General features: G+C 45.4%; 1 protein-coding gene across 8 annotated transcripts in view; it reads right to left on the minus strand.

Moving 5' to 3' along the window:
• The window catches only part of cald1 (caldesmon 1), a 186699-nt gene that overhangs the window by 13684 nt on the left and 151455 nt on the right, over positions 1–21560 (minus strand). For 7 of the 8 annotated variants that reach the window (XM_033039563.1, XM_033039564.1, XM_033039559.1 and 4 more), the window contains 5 exons: positions 19612–19752; positions 9489–9532; positions 8298–8379; positions 6197–6340; positions 3781–3876 (listed from right to left, as the gene is read on the minus strand). In XM_033039563.1, coding sequence (XP_032895454.1) covers positions 3781–3876; positions 6197–6340; positions 8298–8379; positions 9489–9532; positions 19612–19752 — 507 coding nt within the window. Of the gene's footprint in view, positions 1–326; positions 741–3780; positions 3877–6196; positions 6341–8297; positions 8380–9488; positions 9533–19611; positions 19753–21560 lie in introns of those variants that run through there. The other variant, XM_033039566.1, reaches the window with a different exon arrangement.

A 21560-nucleotide genomic window follows, 5' to 3' on the forward strand; every position in this document is an offset into this window, starting at 1 on the left:
CTTTTGGAAATGTAATTTATCAGCCTCATTGAAAAGACCTTGAGGGGAGGAGAGGGGGGTGACACAGTGGTAGAGTTGCTGCCTTACAGCGCCAGGGACCCGGGTAAGATCCTGACTGCAAGTACTATCTGTACGGAGTTTGCACGTTCTCCCTGTGAGTTTTCCCCGGGAGCTCTATTTCCACACACATTCCAAAGACGTACAGGTTTGGAGGCTAATTTATCTTCGGTAAAATTGTAAATAGTCCTTAGTGTGTAGGATAGTGCTAGTGTGCAGGGATTGCTAGTCGGCACGGACTTGGTGGGCTGACGGGCTTGTATCCCCGCTGGATCTCTAAACTAAATGAAACCATATAGGAATAGTCAATGCTGTCATAAGTACATCTTCCGTCAATGCTATTTGTACAACTGATGCAGGGGACTGTTAACTTTGGAGCCTATCACAGTTGGAGAAAATTGTGAGAGGCATGGGAAGAGTCAACATAATTAACAATTCTCATAACGATCATGTTTTTGCATGTGCATTGATTAGAATGACCTAGTGAAAAATAAAATTGCATTTTGCTCTACTCAATGTGAACATTGCCCTGGATAAACAATTAATAAAAAAAAGTCAAGGTAGATTTACCTGATTAATGACAAAAGTCTCTGATCACCAGCAAGTAGAAGAAAGAAAGTATAGGAGATGCCAAATCAGAAAGAAATAAGCGAAGATATGAAGAAAGGAGGTAGAGGGATCAACTAGGCAAGAAAAGAGGAGAGGTGAGAGGTTAGAAAACTGCACACAAGGTCCTTATGCTTTACACAAGATTTCTGGCGACATAAAGACATTTTCACAAGGTCGATGTAAATGAGTTGTGGAAACATGTTTCAAATCATAAAATTGGACAGTGGATAAATTAAATTGTTAAGCTCCTTCCAGCCTTTGGTTCTAAACCTTAAGTGTACAACACCTCCCTCTTGTGGAGACTACAATAACTGCATAATGCCAAACCTTTCTTATGCCTGAAAGCCCTGTCCCACAGTACAAATTCATTCCAAGAGCTCTCCCGAGTTTGAAAAAAACCAAACTCGTGGTAAGCACGGAGAATGAACGTAACGGGTACGTCGGAGCTCGGGGACGTCTCTTAGCGGCTCGTAACGCTAACGGCAGGTACTCGGGAAGACTCGCTAACGGCAGGTAAGCACGGGAAGACTCGTGAAGATTTTTCAACATGATGAAAAATGTCCACGAGATCCCTGAGTACTTACGAGCGGCCATTACCGTAAATCTCCGAGTTCGAATCAGGGCAAACTCGGGAGAGCTCTTGGAATGAACTCATACCGTGGGACAGGGCTATTACTGTTTCAAACTCTGGGAGTAAAATGGGCACGCTTCTTTTTTTCACTGTATGCTGAAGTCTATTACCGTCACATCTTCTCCTCCCTCAAATGGACAAGGAATTTATCTGAGTTCGCAACCGTTGCTGGGAGTCTAACAATGGTGCACTTGTGCAAAGCAGAAATCATCTCCACTTTTCCCCCTCAAGCATAGCTTCGCTTCCACCAATTGAGAAACAATGATCTGAAGCAGTGGTTGGTAGAATCCCAGTTGATACTGTGACCGATTTAGTCTTATTCTGCAAAGCATTTCCTCAAAGCTAACTAAGAAAGCACACCAGGGCCCCCACCTCCTCAGGCCACTGAGGAAATGTGGCATGTCTGCAACGATTCTCACATACTTCTACAGATGCACCATAGAAAGCACACTGTCGGCTTGCATCACAGCTTGGTTTGGGAACAGCTCTGCCCAAGGCCGCAAGAAATTGCAGAGAGTTGTGGATGTAGACCAGTCCATCCCACAGACCAGACTCCCCACCATCGACTCCATCTACACTTCACACTGCCTCGGGAAAGCAGGCAACATAATCAAAGACTTGTCCCACCTCGGTCATTCCTTCTTCTCCCCGCTCCCATCTGGGAGAAGATACAGTCTCTAAACCAAGAGACACAAAATCTACTGCAAATCTTGAGCTCAACACAAAGTGCTGGAGGAACTCAAGTGGGTCAGGCAGCATCAGTGGAGGGCATGGACAGGCAACTTTTTGTGTCTGGACCTTCCCTTAAGGGCCTGTCCCTCTGTACGAGGTCATTCAAGAGCTCTCTCGAGTTAAAAAACAAACAAACTCGTGGTAAGTACGTAGAATGTTCGTAGCGGCTACGTCGGAGCTCGTGGATGTCTTGTAGCGGCTCGTAATGCTAACGGCAGGTACTCGGGAAATGCGGTAACTCGTGAAGTTTTTTCAGCACTGTGAAAAATGTCCACGAGAGCCCCGAGTACCTACGAGCGGCTATTACCGTAATTCTCCGAGTTCGAATCAGGGGAAACTCGGGAGAACTCTTGAATTACCTCGTACGGCGGGACAGGCCATTTAGACTGACAGAGTGGGGAGGAGAAAGCTGGAAAAGAGAGGTGGGGGCAGGCTAAATCCTGTCAAGTGGTAGATGGATACAGGTCAAGGAGATTGTCAAATGGATGGGTGGAGTGACAAAGGTCGTAGGTGTAAAGGAGACAAAAGGGTGTCAGATATGGAGAGAAGAGGAGGAGTGAAATGTAAAACCAGAGGGAGGTGTAGGTGGAAAGGGACAGAGGGGGTGCAGGAAAGATGGGGGGGGGATAAAAGGAAATGGGGATCCGGGAGTGGAGATGAGCGTAGTGTGGGAGCTGGTGAGAGAGATGGATGTGTTCCGTGATGAGTTGTGGGGGAGAGAAAGAGGGTATTAATTGAAATGAGGGAATTCAATATTGATACCATTGGGTTGTCAGCTTTAGACAACTGTACAGCATTCTTTCTATACTACAATGCAGTCAGCCTCGATCTTTATAGTTCAATTTTAAAAGTGTGTCAAAACCCACAATCTTTCACCACAAGGCAGGAATGTAACCAAATGAGCCACAGCGAACACCGTCCTATTCTAAGGACAAAAATACTGGTAAAGTGAAATTTAAAATTTCAGCAGACCCAATTTAAATTTTTTTTAATTTCAGTCTATTATAGAGAAAACACTGCAATATACTTCTACTTTCAATGTAGCTATTGGCCATGGATGTTATTATCAATTACATCCATCAATATCAGCTTCTGTTTCATATTGAGTTAAGGATTTTGGAAGAAACGTACTGTGCTGTAGAGTTCTCTTAGCAACATTTACTCCGTGCTGTAGACATTCACTTTGTTAAAAAACCATTCTTCAATGCATGTGATCAGGCTGAAAAGAACTGAAGGGCAGCATGATGGTGCAGTGGTAGAGTTGCTGACTTATACTTATAGCGCCAGAGACCTGAGTTCGCTCCTGACTACTGATGCTGTCTGTACGGAGTTTGTACGTTCTTCCTGTGGCGGCGTGTGTTTTCTCTGGGTGCTCCGGTTTCCTCCCACACTCCAAAGATGTACAGGTTTGGAGGTTAATTGGCTTAGGTAAAATTGTCCCTAGTGTGTAGGATAGCGCAAGTATATGGGGACTATCAATGGTCAACACGGACTCGGTGGGCCGAAGGGCCTGTTTCCAGAATGTATCTCGAAGTGAAGTAACAAAGTACTACTTCCACTGAACTGTATGCAAAGGCAAAAGGATTTCACTGTACCTCGGTCCCTGTGACAATAAAGTACCATTGACCATTGAAGTTCAGAACAGGCCACCGCTGCAGGTGGAGCTTCCTACTTCAACAGGAATGCCCCAGAATCATTGCCCTGAGATAGCACGTGTTATGAAAGGCAGAGGGAAGAGGCGGGTGACTTACTGAGGGTTTAGCTGCAGGTGATTTGTTTGTTTCAGGAGTTTTGGTGAGCCACTGGTTGATGCGACCGGCCACGCCAACTTTCAGACCTGCTACTTCCTACAAGGACAGCCACAAACAGAATCCCGTGAAGCTCTTGTGATTGCATGCACATTCCAGTCAGAGTTAAAAGCTTGCCACCACAACATACAGTTCAACAAATAACTGCAACCAATATCGTTTCCTGAAATAGTCTCTGCAATGGAGATCCAGTGTATAAAATCGTGAGGGGAACATAAGGTGAAAAAGTTTCACATTAAATATCAATAGGGAGAAATCTAGGACCAGAGGTCACGACCTCGAAAATGAAAGGACGTTCCTGTAAGAAGAAGATGAGAAGGAATTTCTTTAGTCAGAGGGTGGCGAATCTGTGGGATTGGTTGCCACAGAAGGCTGTGGAAGCCAAGTCAATGGATATTTTTAAGGCAGAGCTAGATATTCTTGATTAGTACGGGTGTCAGGGGTTATGGGGAGAAGGCAAGAAAATGGGGATGAGGGGGAGAGTTGGATCAGCCATGATTGAGTGGACTTGATAGGGCGAATGGCCTAATTCTGCTCTTATACCTTATGAACTTATGTAGCAATTGAACATGGATATTATGAGCAATTGCATCTAGGAGCTATAGGGAGAGGCTGGATTGAATAGTGCTTCATTCCTTGGAAAACAGCAGGCACAGGGATGATCTTATGGGGATTTAAAATCATGTGGAATAGATAGGGTGAAAGCAAAGTATTTTTCCAGCGGGGGGGGGGGGGGCGCAAGAACAATAGAACATAGGTTAATGATGAGGGGAATGATTTAATAGGCGCTTGAGGAACAACGTCCTCCCAAGGCAGGTGGTGGGTATACGGAACGAGCTGCCAGAGGAGGTAGTTGAGGCAGGTACAATAACAATATTTAAAAAGATACTTGGATAAGTACATGGATGGGAAAGGTTTGGAGGGATATGGGCCAAACAAGGGCAAAAGGGGTTAGCTTAGATGGAGCACCTTTCTTGGCATGGATGAGTTGGGCTGAAGTTTCTGTGCTACACGACTCCATGACTCTAGATTAGATGCGATCAAACAATTTACTTTTCCATGCTAAATATATGTATTCAGAATATGCCTGGTGGAATGCAGTTCCTGTGATGAAAGATTTCTGGTGTAGTGCAAATCTTTTTTTTCAAATCTAGGATTTCGGCAGGGGCGAAGTTTAAAGGAGATGTGCGAGGCAAGGTTTTTTACACAGAGGGTGGTGGGTGCCTGGAATGCCCTGCTAGGGGCGGTGGGGGTGCTTAAGAGATTGGGCACATAGATATGCAGGGAATGGAGGGATATGGATTATGTACAGGCAGATAAGGGTTGGTTTTAGGATTATGTTCAGCACAGACATTGTGGGCCGAAGGGTATGATTTTGTTCTGTGCTGTTCTATGGAAATTTCACAGGCGTTTAAGGTGCGTTCACTAACTCTGACACCATGAGGGGGTTTTAAACTGTGATCAACAGTTCCGGGTTAATTCCTGGGTATATCAGCAATGTCAAACAATGAGAATTTAAGTTGTGGTGGAGCCATTTTGGGGTTTTCTCCATTTCACTGCAGTGGGCAAATCTTTTTGGTTTAATTAATCAAACAGGATAAACATCTCCAATGCCCAATACAATGAAAAGACTTCTCATGAAGAATAATGCAGTGATATCAAGCATAGTTTGAATGTTTAACCCCCAAACCCAGAGGTGCTTTCAACACGAAACATGTAGGAAGGAACAGAAGATGTTGGTTTAGACTGAAGATAGACACAAAATGCTGGAGTAACTCAGCGGGACAGGCAGCATCCTCTGGATGGAAGGAATGGGTGAAGCTTCAGACTCTGTCTGAAGAAGGGTCTCAACCCGAAATGTCATCTAATCCTTTTCTCCAGAGACGCTGCCTGACCCGCTGAGTTACTCCAGCATTTTGCGTCTACCTTCGACACAAAACAGCTTTGTGGACTTTTGATTCACATACACGTTTGGGACCAAAGTTTGGGACTAATAACAGACAGGGTAGAAATTTATCTTCACATTTTGACTGCTACTCAATTGTAAAGCAGTGGAAATTTCATCCCATGAAATTGAAATAGGCCGCATCAAAGAGCTGAGGAAGAGCTGCAGAGAATCGATATAAACCTGTTCTTCTCATATACAAAGTAACGTGTCCAAACACCTCCACGGGATAAAGTGTTAAACAACAAAAGACACAAATCATATCTAGAACAAAAATAGCGGTGTAATAAATCTGTGAGCAATGTTATGCAGTGTCAACACACTGGCCAGATTGGGTCTCATGCTGTCGACCTACCCTGGTTCTATTTCCGTGCCATCTTACGCAAGTGGCAAGACACCACGGAGATACCTTACCTTGTTGGGTGTCCCCTTATTAGTTGGGGAAGCAGAACCATAGACATCACCAGTTTCCCACATGCTCTTAATGTTCCGCACCCCCTCAGCTGTCAGCGGGAGGTCCGATGCCAAAGGCTTGCCCCCCTTGGTGGTTTTGGCACCCTAGATGGAGACAAAAGTGATCGGAGAGCCGGTGAAAGCAGTCGCCGAGGCAAATATACACATCAAGGTCACAATGGTCTACAGTGATCATTGTCAACTTCCCTCACCAATTCATGAAGGCTTTCTCTGCAATCAACACAAAAAATAATCCCAGTGTTTCTTGAGGGTTTTGCGCAAATGGGATTAATATATCCCGGGGAATAAAACTCCACAGCTATTGTTAATGCTACTGAGATCAAACTGTGGGCTGCAGCTAATCCCAGGGTTTAGGGAACGTGGGCAAGCCTTTAAGGTAAACTTTTAATCACCTAAGATGATTTATACCTCTGAATTTTATTCCATATAAGCTTCCCAGTCTTGTTTGTGATATTTCGTTTAGCTTAGATATACAGCATGGAAACGGGCTCTTCAGCCCACCGAGTCCATGCCGACCATTCATCACACGTTCACACTGGTTCTAGGTTATCCCAATTTCTCTACACACTAGAGGCAATTTACAGAGGCCACTGACCTACAAACCCGCATGTCTTTTGGATGTGGGAGGAAACCGGTGCACTCGGAGGAATCCCACAGTGACATGGGAGAATGTGCAAACTCCACACAGACAGCACCCGAGGTCAGGATCAAACCTGGTTCTCTGGAGCTGCAAGGCAGTGGCTCCACCGCTGAGCCAATGGGTGACATTCCCATCTGAGCTATCAGAATGATTCTGCACGCCGACATCTAAGAAGGCGCTGTTCCTGCAACTATTTAATGAAAACATTCGAGTGATATTTTCTACCACCAGTTTCCGCTCATCGGATATATTCAGGATGACAGGAGCTTGAGGTTTTGTTGGCGTTGCTGACTGACCTAACGGTTCTGGGAGAGGTTTACTCATAGTGCGCGGTGTAATCGAGGTTACACCATGCATGTTGGCAAGTTACAGTGGTTCAGCATCCCAGTTCAGCTGTGCTGGTGATTCAAAGTCTCTGCCCGGCCATTGCACGTCCAAATGTTTGACCGCTACCTCCCAGGGCAGCTCACGAGCACCACGACTATGAGAACACCGTCACCTTCGGGCAGCACAGTGGCGCAGCTGGTAGAGCCACTGCCGCACAGCGCCAGAGACCTGGGTTCAATCCTGACCTCGGGTGCTGCCTGTGCGGAGTTTGCATGTTCTCTCTGTGACCATGTTGGTTTTCTCCGTGTGCTCCAGTTTGCTCCCATTTCCCATTGATGTACGGGTTTGTTGGCTAATTGCCCCTCTGTAAATTTGTACCTGCTGCGTAGGGAGTGGATGAGAAAGCAGGATAACATAGAACTAGTATGATGGTCGGTGTGGACTCGGTGGGCCGAAGGGCCTGATCCCCTGTATTTTTCCATCTTTTGAGTTTATGTAGATTAGTCTGGGTGTCAGGGGTTACGGGGAGAAGGCAGGAGAATGGTTGAGATGGAAAGATAGATCAGCCATGATTGAATGGTGGAGTAGACTTGATGGGCCAAATGGGCTAATCCTGCTCCTATCGCTTATGAACATGCAATAGTTATCAATTTTTGAATTTCAATCTTTGCCTCCATTGTTAGCAAAACTTTTTGGTATTGTCCTCATTTACCACACCCAAATCAAGACTTTATTGCAGATTAAATTTTACAACCCATCGAAGAGCAATCTGTTTAGGGTGTAAATATGTACACCTTGACAAAGATTTCCCCAAGTCAGGGTTTCATTCAAATCAGGATACACAATTCTAAAAGTGAAGATGGTACAGACTTAGTTATTGTTATGGTGCATTTGATTTATATGATATTTTATTTAAATATCTACTAATAGTTCCAGATTTGGAGGGTTTGAATGTTGCCGTTGTCTTCAAGACAAATTTGGAAAATTCTCCTGAAAGTGTAATTTTATTGAATCCCAGATTTTCTGGTTCAGGAAAAGCGATGATAGCATTAGATCGCTGTGCTGAGCGCTCACCTCAATTGCGTTGGTGTACTGCTCCAATTTGCTGTCAATCTTGGACACCCCCAGTACAGGACGTGCTACCTTGGTGGTTGTGCTGAAAATACAATGAAGTTGCCAGTGATATTTGTCCCGTAGAACATACAACGTGGAACAGTACAGCACAGGCATCAATCCTGGAACTATGTGTGAGGGAGAAAGCAACTAGAACATGAGGAGGCTGAGAAAATTCGGCATGTCTCCAATGAATCTTACAAACTTCTACCGATGCACTATAGAAAGCATACTGTGGGGTATAATGTTCCACCCCAGTCATTCCTTCTTCCCCCTGCTCCCACCTGGCAGAAGGCACAGAAGCTTGAAAGTGCGCACCACCAGATTCAGGAACAGCTTCCCCTTTGTTATCCAGGCTTCTGAACGGTCCTTCCATAAGCTAGATTTCTGTCCGATTCACCTCTACCCCATCACGGACGTTGGACTTTGTCCATGGAACTGGTGCGCTACAATGTTGAGAAAAATATTCTGCACTCTGTATCTTCCCCTTTGCTCTATACTTGATTTTGGCTTGATTGTATTTGCGTATAGTATTATCTGTTCTGATTGGATACAATCCAAAACCAAGCTTTACGCTGTACCTCAGTACACGTGACAATGATGAATCTCAACCTCTCTCCACCCACTGCAATAAACTGTTACATAAGTGTGCGGGCAACAGGCAAACCTTCTGTAGAGGCTGCCAGTAACTTAGACATAGAAGTTGGAAGATAGAACTTAAAACATATAAAAGTACAGCACATGTCCATGCCGAACATGATGACAAGACCAACTCTTGTCTGCCTGTACATAATCCATATCCCTCCATTCCCTCCATATCCACATCTCCATCCAGAGGTCTCTTAAGCTCCACTATCGTATCTGCCTTCTCCACCACCATGGCAGCGTTCCAGGTCCCCACCACTCACTGTGTAAAATAAAATTGCTTCTGGACTCCCCCATCAACCCTGGAAAAAAGGTTCTGACTGTTTACCCTATCTATGCCTCTCATAATTTTATGTACTTCTATCTGGTCTCACCTCAACCTCCAGAGAAAACAATCCAAGTCTGTCCCACCTCTGACTGTAGGCTAAGTCCCTCTCCCACAGAACGAGCAAGTCCATTTGAGAAATGTACTCTGTTGGACGGTTTAGAAAGGTTAGAAAGTTTTACCTCTTTTTCGCTGATTTATTCAAAAAATCAGCTCTTTCGCCAATCTGTAAACAAAATGCAGAAAGGTTATTTTAACGTTGTCACCAAATGAAATGTACGCCAGAACACTGGGGAAATAATTTTCACAGACAAGGGACACTTCATAATCCACAACAATCTCACACCTGATGGAATTCAGCAAGAAAACAGACAGAAAACTTACAGAAGAGTCATGCACCTAAAATTTCTATATCCATGCCGTGTTGAGATGATTGGAATCCTTCCAATAATGCGCTGCATTGACATGGAAAATGTAGCCTCTTCAAGCCATCAAAGGCAGCAAAGTGATAGAAACATAGAAAAATAGGTGCAGGAGAAGGCCATTCAGCCCTTCAAACCATGGCTGATCATCTAAAATCAGTACCCCATTCCTGCTTTCCCCCCCATATCCCTTGATTCCTTAAGCCCTAAGAGCTAAATCAAACTCTCTCTTGAAAACATCCAGTGAATTGGCCTCCTCTGCCTTCTGTGGCAGAGAATTCCACAGATTCACAACCCTCTGGGTGAAAAGGTTTTTCCTCATCTCAGTCCTAAATGGCCAATCCCTTATTTGTTAAACTGTGACCCCTGCTTCTGGACTGCCCCAACATCGGGAATATTTTTCATGCATCTAGCCTGCCCAATCCTTTAAGAAGTGGACCATGGGGTAATCAGAGCAAAATTAATCATCAGTTTTCTGAGCATTGACATTTTCTTGGAGCATGATGTGTTGTCAATTTCCATGAGATATAATTAATACAACTGCCTCTCAGTTTCCAGGTTAGAATATGCTGTAAAAGAGTGAATTAGCTATCTGGCGTTGGGATAACATAGAACTGTGGGTGATCGATGTTTAATATGGACTCAGTGGGCAGAACCTTCTGTTTCCATGCTTTATCTCTAAACTGAACTAAAGACACAAAGTGCTGGAGTAACTTAGTGGGTCAGGCAGCATCTTGTGCGGAACATGAATAGGTGACATTTCTGACCGGGACCCTTCTTCAGACTCTAAACAATGTGAACTAAGCTAAAAATTGCAAGAATGCACGGAGATGTGAAGGTTGAGCAATGTTTAACAGCCCGGTATATTTAGTGCAGTATTTCCCCTGACAGCAGGTTTGTGTGTTAATTTTAGCACATGAGAAATCATAGGGATCTTGAAATAGACTCTGGCTCATCAATCCCAATAGACTAACTTAACTCTACTCAGAGAGAGACACACAAGGTGCTGGGGTAACTGAGCGGGTCAGGCAGCATCTCGGTAGAACATAGACAGATGACGCTTTGGATTGAGATCCTTCTTCAGACTGGTTGTGGGGAGGTAGGAAAGCTCTACACAGGCTGGCATATAGAAGCTAAACTGGAAGGGCAGGGAAAGCTATTCTTGTGCCGACAATATATCCTTGTCTTGTACTAGATCAAGTGTAATCGCCCCAACATTAATTAGTCCACCTTCACTGTTTAATTTTCACAGACGTTAGGTCGTTCTACCCCACGTGTAGCAAATGAACAAACCGTACCTCAATAAAAGAACCGCTATTTGTCAGTCTTCCACCAAATACAACGCTAGATCACAACTCCAAGCCCAAGGACAAGAGCAGAAATGTCCGCACCATCATGCCTTTCCTTGACCTTCCAGTTTAGCTCGTAAATGTCTGTCTGTGTAATGCTTTCCTCCCTCCAACCCTGCCTAAGTTCAGTCTGAACAAGGGTCCCGTCCAAAAACATCACCTAGCCCTGTTCTCCAGAGATGCTGCCTGACCTGCTGAGTCTCCATGCCCCTTGACATAGAGATGCCTGTGTCTTTGCAGACAAACGTCCACTAAGTGGCAGCAGAGTGGCACAGCTGATAGAGAGAGGGCAGATGCATTTTACAAGGAGCTGTTACTTTGCTAAAAGCCTGAAGATGGTGCCATTGTGAAGAAAGTCATTCAGCTCTGCACTGCGCTGCACTAAATGCAACTCTGATGAGCATGTTTGCTGTGATCACAACTCCACGTCTTGGCACACATTTCCAAAAGTGAACCCAAGGCGGTAAATGTGAAGTTAAAAATGTGATTGGACCAACATTCTGCATTAGCACGATGGAGCAAGGTGGTTCATCATCTCCCCGCTGCGTTTGATTCAAATTATATTGAAAATCTAATTGTTCACATTAGTTGGGAGTACAAGTGGCTGAACATTTGTTCACTGCACCATATATCCCACTCACACACTCACTAGTTGGAAGGTCTATGGTAGAACAGAGAACAGTACTGCACAGGAACATGCCCTTCGACCCACAATGTCTGAGCCAAACATGGTGCCAAGACCAACTCTTACAGTGTCTGCCTGTACATAATCCATATCCCTCCATTCCCTGCATATCCATGTGCCTCTCCAGAAGCCTCTGAAACACCACTATTCTATCTACCTCCACCACCACCACCCCTGGCAGCCCATTCCAGGCACTCACCACCCTCTCTCGGTGTAAGACATTTGCTTTGCACATCTTTAAACTTTCCCCCTCCCACCCATCACAAATCTAATCTTTGATGATGTGATGGTTTAGACTTCTCCTATTCTCGTTGAGTTAGAAAAGTAGAAACTTTGTGTGCAGTTCTGATCGCTCCATTGCTAGAGTAATGCGGAGGCTTTGGAGATGGTGCAGATGAGGTTGACCAGAATGATGCCTGGATTAGAGGGCATTAACTACAAGGAGAGGTTGGGCAGACTGTTTTGTTCTGGAATGTCAGACGTTGAGGGGAAACCTGATAAAAGTATATAAAACTATGAGAGGCACAGATAAACAATCAGGTCCATGGAAATGTCAAAGACTGGGATCATAGCTTGGCTAGTTTTAACACGCTGCCGGGGGGTGGTGGTGGAGGACAGATAAGATTATGGCATATGAGACTTTTGGATGGGCACATGGACATGCAGGGAATGGTGGGATATGGATCATGTACAGGCAGAGGAGATTAGTTCATCTTGGCATCATGTTCAGCGTGGGGATTGTGGACGGGAGGGCCTGTGCTGTGCTGTTCTTATAACCACCTAGTAAGACATTTCAGTCATTGTGTGTTCCTCCAAGATAATTCCTAGCTACTTGTGCGACAGTTGGACGTATGTAAAGGGGTCTGTTTAAAAAATTGGTACCAAAAATGCTGCATAAAAGTCACACATCATTGGGACAGGATTGATGAAAGCAGTCTAATTAGACCAACTGATTCTTTTACTGTGTGTGTGTTTTAGTTCAAATCCGTATATACATGCGAAAAAGAGAGTGTGTTTGCATGTGCATGTTGTGTTTAGTTGATATTCACTTTCAAACAGTGCCTCTGCAATAATCTAAGCATGAAATGGAAAAGTTGGGATGTTCTCCTTTAGATCTTAATGACTTCAAAAAAAGTCAATTAAAATCTCGAGTGCTCCGATCAACTGGAAAAAAGGAATACTTTATGCTCTGGGGATAAATTCTGACTTTGTCGTAAAAGAGTTAGCTGGGATAAAACTTCAGGCATGCAATCAATGCAGAGAACAGGCAAACAATACAGAGGGGTTGGAGTCATGAAACAATCTTTCTGTTTTGATTGTTTGCGGTATTAACCAACAGCATTAACCAACTAAAGCAGCACACGGCAACTGAGCAATAGAATAATTGCACATCAAACTGCAGGCACATACGGTGAACAGGATGCACATATACTGGCAGATCTGAAACAGATTGCAGAAAGGTACAGGCATATCAACAACTGAGGCTTAATGTTCAGGATCTAGCTAATCATGTTGGAGTTCTCTACAATAATTAACGTTCGATACCTTGTCTTCATCTCCCTCTTTTACTTTTCATAAACCATGTCCTTTTAACTCAACCTTGATAAAAATTACAAGTAAGATATAGAAACAAGGAACTGTCGATGCTGGTTTAACTGTCGGATGCTGGTCCAGGAAAGGTACAGAGTGCTGGAGTAACTCAGCAGGTCAGGCAGCATCGCTGGAGAACATGGATAGGTGACGTTTCGGGACGGGATACTTCTTCGCACTGATTGCAGAGGTGAGGGGAAAGAAAGCTAGACGTCCTGCTTTCTCCTTACCCACCCCTACAATTAGTCCCCGACCAGAAACATCACCTATCCACGCTTAACAGTATGATGTTCTCTCCCATTCCCACACTGACCCTTCTGTCCTGGGCCTCCTCCATTGTCAGGGAGGCCCAGTGCAAATTGGAGGAACAGCATCTCTTATTTCTCTTGGGCATCTTACACCTTTAACATCTGTTTTACTTCGGAGTCACGTGAGTGACTACGTGAAGAACCCCGCCAGGCGCATGCGTGTCATTGCGCTACACGCATTGCAACTCGTCATTGTCGGGAGGGTTTCGAACCTGCAACAGTAAGGTAAGGGAACTTCGTTCCATACTTACCTTTTTTTTCTACAGAAGGCTGTTGAAATCTGGCGGGGGAGGAGTCTGCAAGCAGCAGTCAGCCAGCAACGGCCAGTGGCACGACAGTCTCCCTTAGCGGGAGTCCGTGCGTCTTCAGCTCCGACTCCGGAGTCGTCAGTCCGACAAACTCGGACAACAGCCCCGAGGACGCTACATGGGTCCGTGGAGCTGCGGAAATCACAGCGGGAGGAAGGACGTTCCTCCCGAAACGGCAGGTTGAGAACCAGCAACACAGGTAAGAGATTTCCTTACCTTTTTCTTCATTGCAGGAAGGCTCCCGAGCTGCCGCTGAACAGCAGCAGGCAGCCAGCAACAGACGTCGGCACCACTATCTCCCATAACGGGAGCGAGTGCCAAACTTCACCCCAAACGGGTGGAGGAAATGGGAGCCAACAACCCACAAAGACAGTGGGTTGTATTTGTGCTCTGTCCCTTTTAAAAAAAATATTAGGGGACAAAAGGAGATTGCGCTCCTGCCGTGGCTAAGCCAGGTGGAGTAAGCGCAACAGGGGCAACAGCTGCGGCCGGAGTCGGCTCCCATAATGGGAATAGCTGTGCCCGACTTTCGCTCCCGACTCGCTCCCGCACCGGTCCGGGCGGGAGAGGGAGCAAAACTAATGTTTCCCCGCGCTAGGTCTGTACAGGAGGGGAAGCTGGACAAAGGAGTGTCCACAGTGCTGCTAGTGAAGCTGGCTGGGGGAGACAGCAGAGTCGCAGGCAGCCGGCAGCAGCAGCCAAAGGCACGTTTATCTCCCGTTATAAGGAGAGCAGTGCCGACATTTGGTCCCGCGCCGGCCAGAACATCACGGCCGGGCGGGAGACCATTCAAATGGGGCCGTTGACTTTGACCAGTCATTAACTGCAGCAGACGGGGTAGAATGACGTTCACCCGTAGCAACGATTTAAACTTGGACCTGCAGGTAAGAGCTGCGGTCTTTTCTGTATTTCCATGCTAATTGCAGGTGCAAAAACAACGGGCTGCGACAAAGCTGGTGGGCTAGATGGAATCAGCTGTGCCAGATGTCCTCCACACCGGCCATATCCACTCCACGGAAGGACAGTAAGGACAAAGCTGGAGAAGGAGGACCGTGGAGCAGCGGGCGGCCAGCAGCAGCCAGTGGCACTTGGATCACCCATAGTGGGATCAGCTGTGCCCAATGTCGCCTCCGCACCGGCCAGATCCACGCGGCTAGACACAAAACAAACAAGGTCGTGGACTCAAAGGAGTCCGACTTTGAATCATCGCCGGCGGCCAGCGCCCGAGAGCGCTGGAGCGGGAAGAAGCGGTGTATGGAGCTTTGCTCCAATGTGACAGACTCCGGGACATGGAGTCGGGTCACTGTGGGCCCTATGATAACCCACAGCAGTACCTCTTTGAGGGCTGCACAGTGCTTCTACCTCATCAGAAGGAAGCACTGCGGGTCAGTTCTGGGCTGACCTGGAAGAGGGGTCCGCAGAAGAAAGTGTGCAAGGGGTGCAGGAACAAGAGAACCTACTGGAACCTAGCACCCCCACGCACCCACCAGCAAAACTGGTGAAAGCTCGAAGGACCGGTACTCAAAAACATGAGTCTTTTATGCCATGGCCCAGACCGGCCTTCTCGGAAGATGCGGGGACCTCCAACGCAAACCAACCGTAAATCCAGACCCCAGCGCTACAACAGCGAAGAACCTACAAAAGGTAAACCTGCCACTGCTAACTATGGAGGTAGGTGGGTCTGGTTCCCTACAAACAGTGGAGATTGGGTGGAGATAACACTCTCTTCTGAATGCATGGAGCATGATAACAACCGATATCTACATCTTAAGCAGTATCCAGGGATATACAATAGAGTTTATACACAGGTACAGCCCTCCAGTTCAACATATACTGAACCGAATGTTCGTGCTTTCTGATGAAAGAAATCAAAAGCGCAAGCTGAACTGAAGCGGCTTTACATAAAAGGTGTAATTGAGAAAACTCAACACGAACCATTAAAATTTGTGTCCGAGATATAAACAAAAAGATGGTCATCGCATCATCATAGATCTAACAAAATAGATACCTTTGTTACTGCTTAACAATTAATTCCCAAAGGTTACTTCAATGGCCAGCATCATTTTTAAAGATGCTTACTATTCAGTGCCTATACGAGGTGACCACAGATGTTACTTAAATTCAACTGGATGGGACAACTCTAGCAGTATAAAGCACTGCCAAATGGGTTATCATCAGCCCAGGCTGTTCACAAAATTTTTTGAAACCAGCCCAAGCGTTTCTACGGAAACATATACACATGGTCATGGCATATTTAGATGACATACTCATTATGTGCAAAAACTTTGGAATTGGCCAAAACAAACTGTAACAGCCACAAAAAAGTTATTTGGGGAACTGGGATTTCATCCAGTTAAATCTAAACTAACGGCTTCCACTACTATGCACTACCTGGGGTTTCACCATTGACTCAGTTCACATGTCGGTGACTCTGCCTAAGGGAAAGGCTACAGATTTAATAGAGGCTTATAAAAACCTCACTGACATCAGCAAACCATTCATCAGATTGGTAGCCAAAGTAATTGGCATAATGATGGCTGCCTTTCCAGCCACACAATTTGGACCTCTACATTACCAAAACATACAGAGAGCAAAAAACAAGCACTCTAAATTATGTAGGTCACTTTGACAGATCTGTGAAACTACCAATCAGGCTAAAATGGAACTAAAATGGTGGATAGATAACTCTGGCCTTGTTCCTATCCAAGCATTGTCAGTAACCTTTTCCATGGTACTACAAACCGATGCCAGTACAATTGGTGCGGAGCCACCAATACCAATACCACCATGGTAGCATACATTAACCACAGGGTGGAAACAAATCGACATCATGTGACAATCTGGCCATACAAATTGGCAATGGTGTCTCCAGAAAGATATTTGGATATCAACCACTTATCTACCAGAAAGACTAAATTCAGTGGCAGACACCAGGTCCCAGTTATCAAGTTATGTTACACAGGAACCAGACCCTGGGGCAGCGGCGACAGATGCATTTTCGCTGCATTGGAGGGGAGGGGAAATTGTTTATTTACGCATTCCCTCCTTTCCTGCCTCATCAGTCGGGTAATTAAGGAAATACAACAGACTCTGCATCTGGAATTGGTAGTACCCGATTGGCCTACACAACCATGGCTCCCAGAGGTATCAAACATGGAATCAGAGACATGAACATCCCATCTGTTCTGGAATATCTGGCAGGCCTCCACTACGATGAAGGGCTCAGTTACAGTGCCATCAACTGCACCAGAAGTGCCCTATCGACTTACCTATGGCAGGGGACAGACCATTACACTGTTGGGACTGACCCACTGGTACAAAGCCTATGAGGAGTACCAGATACTCCCATATATGGGATGTGAGTATAATCCTGAAGATGCTCAGGAGTGGTCTCCAGCAACAGTTCTGTCTTTACACAGACTGACATTAAAACGGTCATGCTAATGGTATTGGTCACGGCACAGAGGATACAGTCACTGCAAAACAAGACTGGACAACATGACTTTCTCAACGGAAAATATTACGTTTCATATTTATGAGATAGTAAGCAGAACAGAAAAAGGGATCAGCAGGCCTCTATATACAATTAGGTCATACCCAACAGATGACCGTCTGTGTATAATAAAACATCTGTCGTTACACATGGAGAAAACGAATATCCTAAGAGGCAATGAAAAGGCACATTTTTTATCAGCCACTAGCAACCACACCAAGAGTGACGGTCCAGACCATCTCAAGATGGCTGAAACAGTTGCTAAACACAGGCTGGGGTGGATACTAAAATTTTAAAAATCTCTTTCCACCAGGGCTGCAGCTACATCGGCAGCGATACAGTTGGATGTACCAATGGACCAAATCCTCAAGGCAGCAGGATGGTCTGGAGGGGAAAAACATTCCAATTATTTGTAAAACCAGTAATGAAACCTGGAACATTTGCAGAAACAATTTAAGTTTTGTAAATTAATTTAAACCCATATAAAGGGGTTATAAACTTGTGTTAAAAATTTTATGATTTCAATGTCGAATTCATGTCCAAATTATGTTAACACAATCCTCCCAACAGTCAAGGCAGACATGATGCATGGACTCGTTCCACGGCATGAAATCACAGAGCTTTAAAATCTTCACGTAGTCACTCACGTGACTCCGAAGTAAAATAGTAAGATTAAACGAGAACTTACCAGTTTGAAGTTTGATCTGTATTTTATGAGGAGTTACGATGAGGGATTACGTGCCCTCCGCTCCCACCCAGATCATATACTTAACTGGTACCTCTTCTCTAATCTTACTATGTTTAGTCATTACAGTTATCTGTGATTCCACACCGCTGCTTTGAAGAATGACACGCATGCGCCTGGCGGGGTTCTTCACGTAATCCCTCAACGTTACTCCTCATAAAATACAGATCAAACTTCAAACTGGTAAATTCTCGTTTAATCTTACTATTCTTTTAGTCTGGTAATAAGCCCAGATTTAATACAACTTCACCTGCAAATGGACATGAGGACACGAGGCTTAAATCTGTCTTTGTATTCACAGAAATAATTGTCCAGACTTTTTACATGTTTCTCAACAAGGACGTGACCTCATCTCTATTCTTATTGAGAAGAACAATGTGAATTTTAGAAGACACGGAGTGAAAGTGCTGGGGAAGCTCATCTACTGAGTGAATCTTATTAATTTAGTTTAGAGGTAGACCATGGAAAAAGGCTGTTCGGCCCATCGTGTCCATGCTGACCAACAATCACCCGTTCACCAGTTCTATGTCCTGCACACTAGTGGCAATTTACAGAAGCCAATTAACCCCGAAACTTGCAAGTCTTTGGGATGTGGGAGGAAACAGGGGCACCCACGAGGTCAGAGAACCCACACAGACAGCACCCGAGGTCAGGATTGAACCCGGGTCCCTGGTGTGTCTGGCAGCAGCTCGACCAGCTGTGGACAATAAGTGGATCTTATTTACTTATGAATAGGTGACTCCATATGCACTTCACACTGCCTCGGCAAGGCCACCAGCATAATGAAGGACCAGTCTCACCCCAACCACTCTCTCCTCTACCCCCTCTCTCTCTCCTTCTGTCCCTCTCTCATCAGGCAAGAGGCTTCAGAAGTTTGAAAACGCACACCTCCAGAATCAGGGACAGTTTCTTCCCGGCTATTATCAGGCAACTAAATCATCGAGATATCACTAACTAGAGAGGGGTCCTGACCTATCTCAATGGAGACCCTCGGACTATTTTTAATTGGACTAAAACAAACTTTTCACTGTACCTCGGTACACGCGACAATAAACTAAACTAAAATAATATATTGAATATACATTACTGTGCTGAACCGTTACAAAGCTGAATATAGTGAACTCTCCACTGGTGAAATCCAATGTCTTTCTGGTGTAGACACAAAAAGTTGCAGTAACTCAGCGGGAGAGACAGCATCTTTGGAGAAAAGGAATAGGTGATGTTTCAGGTTGAGACCCTTCTTCAAACTGATCCGAAACATCATCTATTTTTTCTCCAGAGATGCTGCCTGACCCGCTGAATTACTCCAGCTTTTTGTGTCTTTCTTTGGTTCTGCATCTGCAGTTCCTTCCGACACAAGTCTTTCTGGTGCAGGCGGGAATTGAACTGCTCGCTGACAACGTACCTTGAGGGCGGAGCCGCGGGGGCTGACACATTTGAATGGCTGCTTCTCATTGCCTATCTCCGTATCTTCAGGCTTCTGGCGTTTCTCCGCCGCCTCTGCCCTTCGTCTCTCGATCTCTTCCTTCAGCTTCCTCTTCTCCTCCTAAAAGCAAGAGCAACCGTTAAAGTTACCCCACGCATAGATCCTTACCGAAATGTACCGACTAGTGAACGGCCTGGATAGAGTGGATGTGGAGAGGATGTTTCCACTAGTGGGAGATTCTAGGACCAGAGGTCATAGCCTCAGAATCAAAGGACGTTCCTTTAGGAAGGAGATGAGGAGGAATTTCTTAAGTCAGAGGGTGGTGAACCTGTGGAATTCTTTGCCACAGAAGGCTGTGGAGGCCAAGTCAATGGATATTTTTAAGGCAGAGGTAGATAGATTCTTGATTTGTACAGGTGTCAAGGGTTATGGGGAGAATGGGGTTAGGAAGGAGAAATAGATCAGTCATGATTGAATGGCAGAGTAGACTTGATGGGCCCAATGGCCTAATTCTGCTCCAATCATGAACTTATGATCCCTGGGCATGTGTGGGGCAACTTGTGTGAGGCTGGTAAGTGCCTGGAACACGCTGCCGGGGATAGTGGTGGAGGCAGATACGATAGTGGTTTTAGAGGCTTGTAGATAGACACGTGGAAATCCAGGGAGTGGAGGGATATGGATCACATGCAGGCAGAGGAGATTAGTTTAACTTGGCATCATGTTCAGCACGGACATTGCGGGCCGAAGGGCCTGTTCCTGTGCTGCACTATTCTATGTTCTGTATTCTTTGTCAAGATTTAAGAGTTAAGACTGTTTATTTGTCACATGTAACAAAATGGAGCAATTAACTTTTTTAGACTTTAGAGACACCACGCAGAAGCAGGCCCTTCGGCCCACCGAGTTTCTGCCGACCAGCGATCACCCAGAATACTGCACTATCCAACATGCTAGGGACAATTTAAAATGTAACAGAAGCCAATTAACCTACAAACCTGCTCGAATTTGGGGTGTGGAAGGAAATTGGAGCACCCAGAGAAAACCCATACGGTGACAGGGAGAACATGCAAACTCCGTACAGACAGGACCTGTAGTCAGGATCGAACCTGGGACTCTGGCGCTGTAAGACAGCAACTCTACTGCTGCGCCACTGTGTCGCCCCTCTAGATCTGACCCCTGAACCTTGAACCTTGCTCCCCATTGACCCTTGATATCTGTCAAAACGGTCATGTTTTTTTAAAATACTGCTGACTTTCCATGTCGAGACGTTTCAAACTTTCATAAAGTAAAGGAACAGCATGTTTTAAAAAGTGTGGTAAAATTACAAAATCACCTCTGACAAGCACCTTCAAATAAATTAATATTTAAACAAATAAATGCGGCACTACAATCAAAGTCATATATCTTGGCTCAACAGGGCACAGAGACTATGGATTAAATGCCGGTAAATGGTATTAGTATGGATATGTACTTAATGGTTAGCATGGAAATGGTTGGGCTGAAGGGCCCCACAGTGCTGTTTGACTCTTTGCTTCTAATATTTCACCATCACGTCAGTACAATCACATCTGAAGTAAATGGTCTCACAAAATTAGTGGCAACTGAGGGATTCAAGGGCAAATTTTCAGTGGACACAAGGAACTGCAGACACTGTTTTACTAGAAAAGACACAAAGTGCTGGGTAACTTAGCAGGTCAGGCAGCATCTCTGGAGAACATGGATAGGTGACGTTTCGGGTCGGGACCCTTTTTCAGACCGGTTTTGGGGGGTGGGGGTGGGGCGGGAGAAAGCTGGGAAAGTGATGGGGGCGGGACAAAGCCAGGCGAGTGATAGGTGGATACAGGTGTGGGGGGAGGGGTTGATTGGCAAGTGGACAAACGCTAGAGATAAAAAGGTAACAAAAGGATTTGAGTTGAGGAGACAGGAGGAGT

This window comes from Amblyraja radiata, chromosome 21 (assembly GCF_010909765.2).
Source record: "Amblyraja radiata isolate CabotCenter1 chromosome 21, sAmbRad1.1.pri, whole genome shotgun sequence".
Lineage (NCBI taxonomy): Eukaryota > Metazoa > Chordata > Chondrichthyes > Rajiformes > Rajidae > Amblyraja > Amblyraja radiata.